Source organism: Canis lupus, chromosome 9 (assembly GCF_011100685.1).
Source record: "Canis lupus familiaris isolate Mischka breed German Shepherd chromosome 9, alternate assembly UU_Cfam_GSD_1.0, whole genome shotgun sequence".
NCBI lineage: Eukaryota > Metazoa > Chordata > Mammalia > Carnivora > Canidae > Canis > Canis lupus.
The window spans coordinates 46739582-46755696 of NC_049230.1; the positions used below are offsets into that span (position 1 = coordinate 46739582).

Consider the following 16115-nt stretch of genomic DNA (forward strand, 5'->3'; position numbering starts at 1 on the left):
TCGAATCCCACATCAGGGGTCCCGGTGCATGGAGCCTGCTTCTCCCTTTGCCCATGTCTCTGCCTTTCTCTCTCTCTCTCTCTCTCTCTGTGTGACTATCATAAATAAATAAAAATAAAAAAAAGAAATCTTTTAAAATAAAATAAAATAAAATAAAATAAAATAAAATAAAATAAAATGATTCTTAGGGACACTTGGCAGGTTTAGTCTATAGAGCACGTGACTCTTGATCTCAGTGTCAGGAATTCAAGCCCCACATTGGGTGTGAAGCCTATTTAAAATAATTTTTAAATGATTTTAAAAATTTCTAATGAAAAAAAAAACCTATAATCTCACCATCCAGGTAATACAGAATTATATATTATATACATATTATCCAGACAATTCTCAAAAACTCTTTAAAAAATAGGATATGTTGATGTTTAAAAAAGTAAAAAACCTCCTCATTGTCCATCTTCAACTTCTCTGCCAAAGTTTTCCATTATTAACAAGTTTTGTGTACACACACACAGTTTGTTATTTTTAAGACTGAGAGAATCATACAGTACCATAACCTGTTCTGCATTGTGCTTTTTTAACTTACGTTTTAGAGATCTCCTAAAGATCAGTAAATGCTTCAATTTGCTAATCAATGCCTATGTATTTTTAAAAGGTTTTATTTAGTTGAGAGAGAAAGCAAGTGAGCAAGAGAAAGCATGAGGTGGAGGGAGAGGCAGATGGAGGGGGAGAAGCAGACTCTCTGCTGAGCAGGGAGCCTGATGTGGGGCCCCACCCCAGGACTCTCAGATCATGACCTGACCCAAAGGCAGACACTTAACTGACTGAGCCCCCCCAGGTACCCCAATGCCTGTGTATTTTTAAAAATTATTTTTTTCATTATTTACTGTAGAAAAATTAGGAATTCTAGACAAGTAAATATGTGAAAACAAAATTACCCATTTATATCGACCAGTCATAACAACTTCTAACATTTGGCATTTATACTGCTTATTTTTAATTAATTTAAGAACACCTTGTGATTTCCATACAGAAATTACAAAACAAGAAACAGACTTCATTTCAAATATATAAACAGTGCACTGAAGTTTAAAGCCTATTGATAACATTGTTAGAGAAGAATGTTAACTTACTCCAAGGCACTTAGGTATTCCTGGGGTATAAGCATGATTTCTCTTTTCCTTTCGCCAGGATGTTCTCAGGTTGAGGTCACTGCTCCTGCTCTTTGAAATATTTTCAATGTAGAAGATATGGAGTGTTGAAATCATGCTGACAGTTGGAGTTGGCCATTCCCAATCCCAAGCCAGAACCAAAAGGTAATGTAATGGCCACATTCTTCTTTTAAACAAGGTAAGTGACGGGGGCACCTGGGTGGCTTAGTGATTGAGCGTCTACCTTTGGCTCAGGTCATGATCGCAGGATCCTGGAATCAAATCCCGCATTGGGCTTCCCTTAGGGAGCCTGCTTCTCCCTCTGCCTATGTCTCTGCCTCTCTCTGTGTGTCTTTAATGGATAAATAAATAAAATCTTAAAAAACCCACAAAAAAAAAACAAGGTAAGTGAGAAAACAAATCCTAATCTAAAACCAGTACCTATCTTTGTGACTGCATCTGCCATGCATAGGTCCCACTTCCTGGTGAGCTCTGAATCTGACATGTTCCCCACCGCTAACATTTGGCATTAAAAACAAATCTTAAAAACAAAACAAAACAACTTTTTCCCTTGTATAACATCTGATATAACTTTAACATCTTATTTTGTAGTCTTTTTATTTATTATTTATTTATTTGTTATTATTTTTTCAACATGGGGCTTGAACTCACAGCCCTGAGATCCTTAAACTCACGACCCTGAGATCCTGAGGTCAAGACCTGAGCTGAAATCAAGAGTTGGACACCCAAAGGACTGAGCAACCCAGATGCTCCTGTAGGCTTTTTTTTTTTTTAAGATTTTTATTTATTTATTCATGAGAGACACACACAGAGAGAGAGAGAGAGGCAGAGAAAGAAGCAGGCTTCACGCAGGGAGCCTGATGTGGAACTCGATCCCGGGACTCCAGGATCACGCCCTGGGCCGAAGGCAGGTGCTAAACCACTGAGCCACCCAGGGATCCCTCCTGGAGGCTTTTTAACTTAGCAATACAGCATGCATATTTTTCTCTGCTACAGAATATAATTCCACTATACAGGGAAACTACAGTATAATGTATCCATTTTCTTATTGTTTGACAATCAAGTTGTTTCTACTTTAAAAAAATTTATTTATTTATTTGAGAGAGAGAGAGAGAGAGAGAGAGAGAGAGAGAAAGAGAGAGAAAGTATGAGTGGGGGAAGGGGCAGAGGGAGAGGAAGAAGCAGGTTCCCCACTGAGCAGGGAACCCGAATCAGGGCTCAAGCCCAGGACCCTGGGATCATGACCTCAGCTGAAGGCAGGTACTTCACCAACTGAGCCACCCAGGTGTCCCTGGTTGTTTCTAGGTTTTTGTTTGTTTGTCTCTAGTTTTTAATATTATAAATAGTAATGTGATGAACATCTTGGCAGCTTAATCTTTTGAAAAGTTACTTTTATTGTATTTTTCTTATTGCACATATTTATTTAGAAAAATTAGGATATATGGATAAGAAAAAGAATAAAATAAAAATCAATATAACTTTACCCATCCATACATAACTTACCTTTTTATATGTAACTATAGTTCCTCCAGATTTTTCTAACAAAGGCATTAATATACTAGTTCTTTATGGTAACTGATTTTTTCATTTTATTTATCTTATTTTTTAAAGATTTATTGATTTGAGAGAAAGAGATCACTGTGGGAAGGGGCAGAGGGAGAGAGAGAGAGAGTCCTAGGCAGACTCCATGCTGAGTGCAGAGTCTGATGCGGGGTTCAATCTCACGACCCTGAGATCATATATTGAGGGGCACCTGGGTGGCTCAGTCAGTTAAATGTCTGCCTTCAGCTCAGATCATGATCTCAGGGTCCTAGGATCCAGCCCCACATTGGGCTCCCTGCTCAGCTGGGAGCCTGCTTCTCCTCTCCCTCTGCCCCTGCTCATGCTCTCTCTCGCTATCTCTCTCTCTCAAATAAATAAATAAATAAATAAATAAATAAAATCTTTAAATATATATATTATTTTTTCTTATCAATACAAGTTTTTCTTAGTAGCCATATAATATTCCATCATATGGACATACTTCTTAACTAACCTCCTGTTGGACTTTTGTGTTGTTTCCAGTTTTACTCTACCATAAACAATGTTGTCTTCCACAGAGGATCTTTTCACATTTTTAATCATATCCTCAGGATGAGTTCCAAAACTAGAAATTACTAAGTCAAGAGACATGTACATTTGATGGATTTTGATCACCCCATCAAATTACCATGCTCCCTGGTTGGACCAATTTGTACTCTTACTTCAGTCATGATTAGGGCGTGCCCACTTGCCTTTTCCATTCAGACCCTGAGTGGGATAATTAAAAATAACAACAACCAGCTGTCCCAATTTTGACAAAAAATGGTACCACATTTAAATTTTTGAGTACTTAATTTCTAGTACTATTTATATTTCTTCCATGAATCAGTCGTTTGTTCATGTTCACTCATTTCTCTATTGGAATGTTCATCATGTCCTCTTCTTTTATAATAAAAACTTTGAATGTTTCAGGTTTTTATTGTAGTAAGATACACATAACATAAAATTTACTATCTTCAGTGTTTTGGTTTTCTTTTTAGATTTTTAATTTATTTATTTGAGAGAGAGAGAGCGCCAGAGAGCACAAGCAGGGGGAGTGGCAGGAGAGGGAGAAGCAGGTTACCTGTTGAGCAGGGAGCTGGACATGGGGCTTGATTCCAGGACCCTGTGTTCATGACCTGAGCCAAATTCAGATGCTTAACTGAGCCACCCAAGCACCCCATATCTTCACTGTTTTTAAACATACAGTTCAGTGGTGTGAAGTACATTCACATTGTTGTACAACCATCACCACTATCAATTTCCAGAATTCTTTTTATCTCCAAAACTGAAACTTTCTGTCCATTAAATACTAACTCCCCATTCTTCTCCTCTCAACCCAAGACCTGAGTAACCACCATTCTGCCTTCGGTCTCTATAAATTTGGCTACTCTAGGTGTCCCATTTATAAGTGGTATCATCAAGTATCGTGTTTTTGTGACTGGTATCTTTCACGTAGCATAATGTCCTCAAGCTTCATCCTTTTTGTACCATGTGCCAGAATTTCCTTCCTTTTTAGGGCTGAATACTAGTCCATTATATGTATGTATCACATTTTGCTTATCCATTCATCCATCTATGGATACTTGGGTTGCTTCCACCCCTCCACTGTTGTGAATAATGCTGCTAATAATAAACATGGATGTACAAATACAGGCATATATTTTAAAAACATTTAAGTTCGACATTTGCCTTTTAATTTTGCTCATCATATTTCTCACTTGCTAAGGTTAAATATTTTTATTTTAGTCAAAACCTTTGATTTCTTCCTTTATGGCATCTGACATGATGTCAAACTTTAAAAAATCCACCCCCGGAATCTTAAAAAAAAAAGGGGGGGGGGCAGCCAGGGTGTCTCAGCGGTTTAGCGTCGCCTTCAGCCCAGGGCGTGATCCTGGAGACCCGGGATCGAGTCCCACGTCGGACTCCCTGCATGGGGCCTGCTTCTCCCTCTGCCTGTGTCTCTGCCTCTCTCTCTCTCTGTGTCTCTCGTGAATAAATAAATAAAATCTTAAAAAAAAAAAAAATCCACCCCAGGGACGCCTGGGTGGCTCAGCAGTTGAGCATCTGCCTTTGGCCCAGGGCATGATCCTGGAGCCCCAGGATCGAGTCCCATGTCAGGCTCCCTGCGTGGAGTCTGCTTCTCCCTCTGCCTGTGTCTCTGCCTCTCTATGTCTCATGAATAAATAAATAAAATCTTAAAAAAAATCCACCCCCATTTTAATACATAATACTATATATTTTTTCTAGTCTTTTATATATATTTATACACTTATATTTATAATTCACTTGAACTATATTTTGTGACACCAAATAGAGACTTTGCCCACCCCATAAATGGTTAACTAATCATCTCATCACCATTTCCTCCAGCAATTTTTTTTAAGATTTTTTTTTTTCCTAAATTCATGAGAGACACAGAGACAGAGAGGCAGAGACATAGGCAGAGGGAGAAGCAGGATCCATGCAGGGACCCCAAGGTGGGACTCGATCCTGGGACTCTAGGATCACGCCCTGGGCCAAAGGCAGGCACTAAACCTCTAAGCCACCCAGGTACCCCACAACCAATTTGAAATACACGTCTCACACACACATCTTTGGGGATGTTTCTGGACTTCCTGTTTGTTTCCTTAGTTTCTGTGTTAATTAAGTTGGGAAAACGTAAAGAAAGGATGCTCAGAGGTGCCTAGGTGACTTGGTTAAGTGTCCAAATCTTAATTTTGGCTCAGGTTATGATCTCAGGGTTATGAGATTCAGCCCCGTGACAGGCTCCCCACTGGGTGTGGAGCCTGTTTAAATCCTTTCTCTCTCTCTGACCCCCCCCCCCCAAAAAAAAAGGATGCTCAAAGGCAATGATAGCCTCATGATACACTTGAAGGTCAAAGGCAAGCTGCCAACCTACCTTATCTGTATTTCCTTCCTTTTTTTTTTTCTTTTAATGTGATGCCTCTGTGTTGATTATATTTTGTCCACTGTTGTTTCCTGTCACTTCTTTAGACTTCTTGGAAAGCTTTGGTGAGGATTCTTAGGATATATGCAATCTTGATTTTCACTGAACACTAGAGAAGCACCTATAGATATAATAGCAAATGTCAGTGGATTTTGGATTTCCCTGAAAACTTTTTCAACACTTCTGGGTATGGTCAACAGTCCCTAAAAGGTAGGCAAGCTGCCAGGATTGTCATACTGGACACCAGGTTTTTCTCTGCAAGGATGTGGCGGGTTGTGGTGTGGGAGGCAGGTGAATTAGGAAGGCACTGTGGGGGATCCCTGGGTGGCTCAGTGGTTTAGCTCCTGCCTTCGGCCCAGGGCGTGATCCTGGAGTCTCAGGATCAAGTCCCACATCGGGCTCCCTACATGGAGCCTGCTTCTCCCTCTGCCTGTGTCTCTGCCTTTTTCTCTCTGTGTGTCTCTCACGAATAAATAAATAAAATATTTAAAAAAGGAAGGCACTGTGCAATATGCAGGCAACCTTTATATTCATAAACAGTTCTAAAACTCCACTGCTTCAAACTAGGCTTGGGAAGCACGCTCTTACGATGCTGTGGGCTCCCCCTGTCTCTGCTCAACTCCAGGAATGTAAGTGATCCTGGGGCGGAAGTAGCTTGAAGCCTGGAGGGAGCTGGTCCTAGGGTCGGCCGGCATGCCTGGTCAGTGTCATACTGTTTCAACTACTGTCACTTTAAAATATTTTAATAATTTGTAGGGCACACCAGTTTTCATTTTAGGTATTGAGAGCAATTTAATTTTTTATGCATAACTTTCTAGGTAGATAGAGCAGGTGTCCTCACTCAGCAAGTCCAGTTTGCCTTGCAGTAGAACTCTGAGGGCCTGACCCCTCACCTAGGGCTCCAAAAAAAATCCTGCTTTCCTGCGCCGCGGGGCGCGAGCGGACCGGCCGTGGCCTCCGCGGCTGCGGCGTAGGAGCGCGCACCCCAGCCGGCCGGGCCGCAGCTGCCCCAGCTCCGGGGGCGGGGCCGTGGCCGTGGCCGTGGCCGCTGGGGGTGAGCGCTCGGGCCGCCGCGCCCGGGCCGCAGGCGGAGTCGCGTCGTGCCCGCCCCGCCCGCCGGGACCCGCGCCGAGCCCCGCGCCCGCTGGCGCGCCCTGCACCGCCTGCGGCAGCCCGTCCTCCTCCGCCCAGTGGCCCGCGGCGGGCCGGGAGCGAGCGGCCGGGCGAGGCATGGCGGGCCGCCGGGCGCCGGGGGAGAAGCGCTGGCAGCTGGTGCGCTGGTGAGTGGGCACCGGGGGGGCGCGGGGCCTGGTGCGGGCGCTCACCCGCGCGCCCTGCACCCCGAGGTCCGGCCGGGCGCGGGAAGGAGCGCGGCGCCGGCCCGAAGTTTCTTCTCGAGCTGAGGTTGCGGGGCGGGGTGTACGCGGAGCCGCGGGGCTGCCGGGTCCTAGCCGTCCCCGCGCGGGGTCTTGGCGGTTCTCCGGAGAGGTGGGCACTGGGACTGGGACCCTGTCCCTGACGTCAAGGTTTGGAGGGACTCCAGGCCCTTCTTTCACAGGCTGTTGGCAGGGTTTCCCCCCTGCCCTCCCCCCACCCCCAGCTCAGCTGTCTGGTTTGTGCTCTGGGGGTCCCCCGCCTACCTCCTTTCCTTTGGTCAGGCCACGGAATTGGGCCCCAGGGCGCACAACCCGCAGCCTTCAGCGACCCTGTCCAAGGGGGATGCCCCGTCTCTCTACACAGGGACTTCTGGGGGTGGGCGCTTTGGGGTTGTGGGCTTAGAGATAGGGGCCTCGGAGGTGAGGGACGAGGTCCCTGTGTTGGTGGGTGGTTGCCCCCACCCCCACCGCGGCCCTACCTAGGCCTCGGGTATCAGGTTACCTGACTGCAGGCTGAGCGGGTTTCAGACGCAGCAGGGAGTCACCTGGCTTGGGCCTTTGTCTCCAGTGTCCGAACGAATGTTGAGGGCTGCTTCGGCCAGACGCCTGACCTCTGCTTGGCAGGATTTAGACTGCAAGGTAGCCTGCTTTGGGCGGACTCCAAGAATCAAAGGAGATGTCTGGCTGGGACCACTCCCTGTCCCACATCATCCAACCCACATTGGACCAAGGGGCATCTCTGTGGTAACATTCTGGACTCATCTCCCTAGGTATATTCTGTAGCTGGAAAATGAATACAAATAATATCATCAGGGGCCCCTGGGTGGCTTCGTAGGTTAGGCGCCTGCCTTTGGCTCAGGTCATGATTCTAGGGTCCAGGAATCAAGCCCCATATCAGGCTCACAACTCCTCTGGGAGTCTGCTCCTCTCTCTCCCTCTGCCTGCAGCTTTCCCTGTTTGTGCCTATGCTCTCTCTCCCTGTCAAATAAATAAATAAAATCTTAAAAAAAAAAGAGAATAATATCATCAATAATAACAAGCTGGGCTTCCTGCACGCTTCTTACTGGCTCTGGGGTCCAGGTATTGCACTACTCTTCATAGTGATCCTCAGGGGAAGGTTTTAGCGCCTCCATTTTAGAGATGAGGAATCGGAAGCTTACAGAAGGAAGGTCTCTCATGAATAAATAAAATCTTAAAAATAAATAAATAAAGGCAGAGAGCTGGATTCCTGCTCTGAATCTCTCTCTGCCCTGGTACTGCCTGGCTGGATTGGATCTTGGGCTGAAGTGGATGATGCATGAACTATTGTTAGTGCCCTAGTTAGGTTTTGGGTTACCTTTCACCCCCCGGATAAAAGTCCATTACCGTGAGAAGGTCCTGAAGATGTGGCTTAAGTGGTTAGGCAGCTTGGCAGGGAGCTTGAGGGCAAGATACCCTCCGATTCTCATGGTGTGCTCCCAACATGTCAGCCTTGGCCCCTGGTTCCAGAATTTCACATTGAGTCAGTTTGCTCCACTCAAACTGGCTCAAGAGAAAAGGGATTTATTGGCTACAGAACTGAGAACTCCAGGGACTTTTCTTTGTTTTTTTTAGATTTTATTTATTTGTTTGTTTGTTTATTTATTTATTCATGAGAGACACAGAGAGAGGTAGAGACACAGGCAGAGGGAGAAGCAGGCTTCATGCAGGGAGCCTGATGTGAGACTTGATCCCCGGACCCAGGATCACGCCCTGGACAGAAGGCAGGACCCTAAACCACTGAGCCACCCAGGGATCCTCTCCAGGGACTTTTCATGTTTCAGGCACAACTGCTCTCAGGTGCTCAAATGTCACCAAATAATGCTCTATGCTCTTTGTCCCTCTGCTTTCCTCTGTTTTGCTTTTATTTCCTCGTGGAGGCAAGTTGGCTATCAGCAGCTGTAGGCAGTTCTCCAGGTTAGTGACCTTCATGGGGAGAGCTTTCCTAGTTCAGTAGTCCCAGGATGTCATCCCATTGGCCTTGCTTGGGTCACATGACATTCCTTGAGCTAATCACTGTGGGCAGGGGGATGGACTCCTCAGTTTGGCCAGGTTGGGTCATGTGCGGGCTTAGGGAGCTGAGGCCTGTGGTCAGTTCTACCCCAACTACAAGATTTTGAATGGTAAGTTATTGGGTAACAAAAACACATGGAAACTCACAATAAAGTTAAAAGGCAAACTAGAAACTGGATAACAATATAGACACAAATTAGGCTCACTGCCAATTTGCTAAATGTAAGAAGTGCTCTTTTTTTTTTTTTTTTTTAAAGATTTTTATTTATTTATTCATGAGAAACACAGAGAGAGGCAGAGACACAGGCAGAAGGAGAAGAAGGCTCCATGCAGGGAGCCCAACATGGGACTCAATCCCAGGACCTCAGGATCATTCCCTGGGCCGAAGGCAGACGCTCAACTGCTGAACCACCCAGGCATCCCAAGAAGTGCTCTTATAAATAAGTTTAAAGGGTGCCTGGATGGCTTGGTCAGTTAAGCAGCTGACTCTTGATTTTAGCTAAGGTCATGATCTCAGGGTCATGAGATCAAGTGCCTTGTGGAGCCCTGGGTGGAGTCCTGGGTCAGGCTCCACAATCAGTGGGGAGTTTGCTTCTCTCTCTGCCCCTCCCTCTACTCATGCTTGTGTACTCTCTAAAATAAATAAATAAATCTTTAAATAACAGATAAATAAATTTAAAGAGAAAACAGAAAAAGAACAAAACCACCACTGACTGGGTGGCATAAACAACAAACATCTATTTTTTTTCACGGTTCTGGAGGCTGGAAGTCCAAGATCAGGGTGCCAGCATGGTCAGGTTCTGATGAGAGCCCTCCTCCTGGCTTATAGATGGCTGCCTTCTCACTGTGTCTTCAACATAGTGAGAAAGCACATAAGCTCTTTTGGTATCTCTTCTTCCTTTTTTTTTTTTTTAAAGATTTTATTTATTTATAAATATTTATTTATTCATGAGATACACACAGAAAGAGGCAGAAACACAGGAAGAGGGAGAAGCAGGCTCCCTGCAGGGAGCCCAGATATGGGACTCGATTCCAGGACCCCGGGATCACGACCTGAGCTGAAGGCAGATGCTCAACCGGTGAGCCACCCAGGTGTCCCTTATTTATTTATTCATGAAAGATACAGAGAGAGGCAGAGACATAGGCAGAAGTAGGCTCCCTCTCAGGAGCCTGATGTGGGACTCGATCTCAGGACTCCAGGGATCATGTCCTGAGCCAAAAGCAGACGTTCAACCTCTGAGCCATCCAGGGGCCCCCTGGTGTCTCTTCTTCTTAATAAGGACTTGAATTCTATTGGATCAGGGCCTTATATAACCTTAGTTCCACAAAGGCCACAATATAGTTGTATTGGGGGGTAGAGCCTCAATACATGAATTTGAGGTGGGGGTGAGGGGATGGGGATGAAGATACAAACAGTCCATAATACTTACCCAGAAAAACTTGGGAGTCTAAGTGGTAAGTGATTTAGGCTCAATACCTGGAAGTTGTTGGATGCTGCTTAGGGTCTCATTGGGGGAACACTGTCTGAACATGAACCAAGGGAGCCAACTTTGGAGCCCAAGAGTGGGACACCACAGCAGAAACAGCAGATGCAGAAGAACAAGGAGTCGTCGACCCCCCCCCCCCCCCCCCCCCCCCCCGCCCCATGGCGATTTACCTGTCCACTGGGCTATGCAGGACTGGCATTCAACATTGCCACCTTGTGGTATAGAAAGCAGGAGCAACAGAGGGTTGCTGACTATAGTTCTCTCTAGATCTGCTATTTCAGAAGAACTGAGGCTCTGGGGTTTTTGGAGCATTCTAAAATCAAGATTTTTAAAAAATCTATTTATTCATGAGAGACACACACAGAGACACAGGCAGAGGGAGAAGCAGCCTCCATGCAGGGAGCCTGATGTGGGACTCGATCCTGGGACTCTAGGATCATGCCCTGGGCTGAAGGCAGGTGCTGAGCCACCCAGGGATCCCCAAAAGCAAGATATTAAACTTTATAATAACAGAGGTTGAGGCAGAAGGAGGATTCAAGCGACTAATTAAGTGGGAAAAAAAGGGATCCCTGGGTGGCGCAGTGGTTTGGCGCCTGCCTTTGGCCCAGGGCGCGATCCTGGAGACCCAGGATCGAATCCCACGTTGGGCTCCTGGTGCATGGAGCCTGCTTCTCCCTCTGCCTATGTCTCTGCCATTCTCTCTCTCTCTCTCTCTCTCTCTGTGTGACTATCATAAATAAAAAAAATTTTTAAAAAAATTTAATTGGGAAAAAAAGAGGTCTGACTGAATTCATACCCTAAGCTATTGGTATGGTTTGTAACAGTTCTGCAGAAAATGAATGCTCCTGTTGAGCTGTTAAACTCCTTGGTAACAAAAGTTTTTCAGCTGTTCAGATTGGCTACCCTTTTAATGTGCTCACCTACATAAGAGCATAGACACACCTAAATAGCCACATAATATGGGGTGAGACTTTACTGGTTCTCTCATAAAATAAAATGCTTCAAGCACATTTTAAAAGTGAAAACCCAAGGAAGAACCACTGTGTAAGGCTTAATTGTAGTTATTTGCCATGTTCAGATTTGTGGGAGAATTAGGATCTTTTGAGAATTAGGATATTTAAAAAAACCATAGTGTTTTGAAGTGTATGCTTTGAAAGGAAGTAGTGGCTTAAAGCAACAATGAGATATTGCCCCCTACCTGTTAGAATGGCCAAATTCTGGAACACCGGCAGTACCAAATGCTGGCGAGGATGAGGAGCAACAGGGAATCTCAAAAGCTGCTGGTGGGAATGCAAAATGGGATGGCTACTTTGGAAGATAGTTTGGTGGTTTCTTATAAAACTAAACATATCATCGAGCAATCACCTTGGTATTTACCTTAAGACGCTGAAAACTGGGAACCCTGGGTGGCGCAGCGGTTTAGCGCCTGCCTTTGGCCCAGGGCACGATCCTGGAGACCCGGGATCAAATCCCACGTCGGGCTCCTGGTGTATGGAGCCTGCTTCTCCCTCTGCCTGTGTCTCTGCCTCTCTCTCTCTCTCTGTGTGACTGTCATAAATAAATAAAAATTAAAAAAAAAAAAAAAAGACGCTGAAAACTCACGTCCAAACAAGTACCTGCACGTGGATGTTTATATCACCTTTATTCATAACTGCTAAAACCTGGACTCAACTAAGATGTTCTTTAGTAGGTGAATGGGTAAATAAACCGGCACAACCAGACAATGGAATATCATTCAGTACTAAAAAGAAATCAGCCATCGAGGGGATCCCTGGGTGGCTCAGCAGTTTAGCGCCTGACATTGGCTCAGGGCGTGATCCTGGAGTCCTGGGATCGAGTCCCGCATCGGGCTCCCTGCATGGAGCCTGCTTCTCCCTCTGCTTGTGTCTCTGCCTCTCTCTCTCTCTGTGTCTCTCATGAATAAATAAATAAAATCTTTAAAAAAATCAGCCATCGAGCCATGAAAAGACATGGAGGAACCTTAAATATCCATGAGTAGGTGAAAGAGGCTGTGTACTCTATGGTTCCAACCAAATGACATCCTGGAAAAGGCAAACCTGAGGATGCAGTACAAAGATGGGTGGTTGTTGGGGCTTTGTGTTTGTGCATGGGGGTGGGGGGAGGTGAGTAGACAGAACCAGAGGGTTTTTAGAGCAGTGAACATATGCTCCATGTTATTATAAATGGATATATGTAAAAAAGAATCCTAATATCCACTCACTTTTCAAAATTGCCCTCTTCCATTGGACTCTCCTCCAAATTCTCCATAAAGTACCCAAAACTAAATTAGAATTTGATTGGGTTCATCAGCACAGGTTAAACATGTCCGGTTTTTAGCATTCCTATCACTTTGGAGAGCCTGTGCTGGGCCCTGCCCAGGTTCTGATGGTGGAGCCTAAGAATTTGCAAGGAGCTAAGGAGGCTCAAGGTGAAGGCTGTGTAAGTCGTTGAGAAGCAGAGCAGTGTGCTCTGGCAATGTTCTTTTTATTGGCTGCAGGGTATGCCACTATAAATCAGACCATGATTTCTCTACCCAGCCTCTATTGATGACCTTTTAGGATATTTTGAATATTTTGATATTAAGCCCATTGCTGTGATGAACATCTTTAAACCTATTCCATGCAAACATGTGCAAAGGTAATGGTGCACGTTGTGAAAGATATTGCAAACCCGACCTCCAAAGAAATTGTACCATTTTATATTATCCCCAGTGATGTGTGAGATGCCACTTTCTCCACAACTCTGCTCACCCTGGGAATTAACAAACTTTTTTTTTCTTTTTTTTTTGGAATCAACAAATTTTTAAAACTTGGCCAGTCTCACCAGTGAAAAAATATTCTCTCATTGTTCTTGTAATTTTCATTTCTTTAAGAAAAGTTGCATTTTTTCATGTTTATTGGCCTTTTGTGTTTCTACTTTTGTAAAGTAAAAGCTCTTTATCATAGAGATTATCTGTAAAAGCTCTTTATCATGGAGATTAGTCTTTCTTTAGTTTTTGGTAAGTTTTTAATTTAATTTAATTTTTAAAAAGATTTTATTTTTATTTTTATTTATTTTTATTTTTTTATTTTTTACTTTTTTAAAGATTTCATTTATTTATTCATGAGAGACACACACAGAGGCAGAGACATAGGCCGAGGGAAAAGCAGGCCCTCCACAAGGAGCCCAATGCAGGACTTGATCCCAGACCCTGGGATCACACTCTGAGCTTCAAGGCAGATGCCTATCCGCTAAGCCACCCAGATGTCCTGAGTTTTATATTTTAGGACAGTTTTAGATTTACATAAAATTTGAGATGATAATACAGAGAATTCCCATATACCCTATACTCAGTTTCCTCTATGAACATCTCTTTTAAAATTTTTTATTTATTTATTCATGAGAGACCCAGAGAGAGAGGCAGACATAGGAAGAGGGAGAAGCAGGCTCTCTGAGGGGAGTCTGATGCGGGACTCAATCCCGAGATTGGCATCACTTCCTGAGCAGACGCTCAACCGCTGAGCCACGCAGTCGTCCCTCCTTGCTTAGGTTTTAATGGTTGATAGTGGCTTACAGCGTGAGCCTCTGCAGTGTTTATTTTCCCCCAGGGTAGAGTTCAATACAATATCAGATACATGGCAGGTTAATGGGGGGGTATACATGGGTATGGGTGGCATTCATTCAATGTGGTCCAAGATAGCAAATATGCCAAATAAATTGGATTCATTAATAGAGATAATCTGTGTCAGAGCATTATGTGAAGGAAGTTTCCCAAGGATGTGATGAATTGATCACTGTTGTTGTGACTTTGGCAGGCTGGGCTTTGGCAAGAGGGCTGCATGAGGATGTTGCAGGGGTTTCAGAGGTGATCAGACACAGTCTTTACACTTAGCAGGAGACAGGCACATAAATAACTCATGTACAGGCAATGCTGTGATCAAGGTTAAGCAAAGCCTCCCTGGAGCCCCGGATCTTCCATTCTGGTTAGAGGATTGGGGACAGATTCTTAGAGGCAGTGTGGTTTGAGGAGTTGAGGAGAGGTGGGCAGATTTGGGGCAGAGATGGAAGGAGGGCAGTTTAGGTCAGAGCACAGCCTGAGCAAAGGCTCCGAGGTAAGAACAGGCAGGGCATGCTTAGAGAAGGACAAACAGATGAGACACACAGGGGCCCATACGTGTTGATGTGGAGGGGGTGGCATGAGAGACTGTGAAAGACTGGAAGAGAACAGAGTGGCAGAGATTGGACTCTCAGGTGTGCAGTTGGGAGGATACTTGATATGCAGTGGGAAGACACTGACATTTTGGGGCAGGGGAGGAGCTAATAAGGTCTGGGTTGGGAAGTGGGGGCTGGTACAGGGGAGGGAGAGGGTGTGTGTGTGTGTGTGTGTGTGTGTGTGTGTGTGTGTGTGGAGGCGGCTGGTTAGGAGGACACTGGATGCCAGGAGCTGACAGCCTCTGCTGCTTCCTGCATGTGTGACCTCAGACAAGTTCCCTTCCCTCCCTTGGGCTCTTTTTCCTCATCTCTAAAATGGGATTGACCCATTCTAAGGGGTCTGATGGGAGGTTTAGAGGTGTGGGTTTGTCTGTCTTAGGTAAAGAACGGAAGGCCTGTGACTTGGTGAAGGCCCATGGGGATGGTGAGGAGGGAAGGAGCTAAAGATGACCACGTGGCAAGGGCTTCCCTCACATTTTGTAATCCTTGCACCAACCCTTCAAAGTGGGTGTTATGGTTACTCCCGTTTTATGAGGAGTAAGGAGATAAGGATTCTGGGGTTCACAGTGGAAAACTCAATCACCTACAATTGGTAAGTGGAATCCAGGCCATGATGCCTGCAGAGTGGAAGACAGTCCCTCCACCTGCCTCACTGGAGTGCAGGGAGGGCCAAGGAGGTGGAGGTGGTGCTCGTAGCCCAGGTGGTTTGCATTCCACACAGGCACCACGGGGGTGTGGCAGGCACTTAGGTGGGGATGGTTCCTGAGTGGGGGCCTGTGTGTGCTTGGTGGGGTCCACACGGCCCTATTGTGGTCTAGCAGCCAGGAAGGGAGGGGACATACTATCAGGTTTGGGTTCTGCCAGCATCTTTGGGTAAGCCCTGTGTCAGCTCTGGGCCTCGTGTCCTCATCTGTAAAATAAAGATGTTGGAGCAGATCAGTGACCTGTTGAGGTCTTCCTGGTCCTAATGACCTAAGACTTCATGATCAACAGAGTTCTCAAAAAAAAAAAAAAAAAAAGATATTTACTTTTTGAAAACATAGTATACTCCTATGGTTCAGATTCATAAAGCACTAAAGCAGTTCCAGTGCTCCCCTCAGTTCCCCTTCTTGGAGGTGACCGTGTTACCAGTTTCTCCCACAGAGATGGCAACATTGTCATTCAGTACTGAGTCCCAAGAAGTCCAAGGATGGGGAAAGACATAGAAACTTGTTATCAGACTAGGATGGAAGTAATCAGGGTGGGCTTCCTGGAGGAAGTTTTTACAGGAGGGGAATCATCTTGGGACAGGAAACATATTACAGAGGAGGGTCATGTCCCAAACTGAAGTTACCATCTTCCCTCCCAAACC

At 45.2% G+C, this 16115-nt stretch overlaps 2 protein-coding genes across 2 annotated transcripts in view; one reads left to right on the top strand and one right to left on the bottom strand.

Moving 5' to 3' along the window:
- Positions 1 to 1233: 1233 nt before the first annotated feature.
- Positions 1234 to 1653, bottom strand: LOC119876657 (MICOS complex subunit MIC10-like). The gene is made up of 2 exons (XM_038548537.1): positions 1577 to 1653; positions 1234 to 1318 (listed from the first exon to the last, which is right to left on the bottom strand). The coding sequence occupies exons 1-2, from the start codon at positions 1651 to 1653 to the stop codon at positions 1234 to 1236; spliced, it is 162 nt and encodes a 53-aa protein (XP_038404465.1).
- A 5206-nt stretch (positions 1654 to 6859) lies between these two features.
- The window catches only part of RAP1GAP2 (RAP1 GTPase activating protein 2), a 213227-nt gene continuing 203971 nt past the window's right edge, over positions 6860 to 16115 (top strand). Inside the window, 1 exon segment of the mRNA XM_038548535.1 lies at positions 6860 to 6959. Within this exon segment, the coding sequence (XP_038404463.1) occupies positions 6910 to 6959 (50 nt within the window). The 5' untranslated portion in view covers positions 6860 to 6909.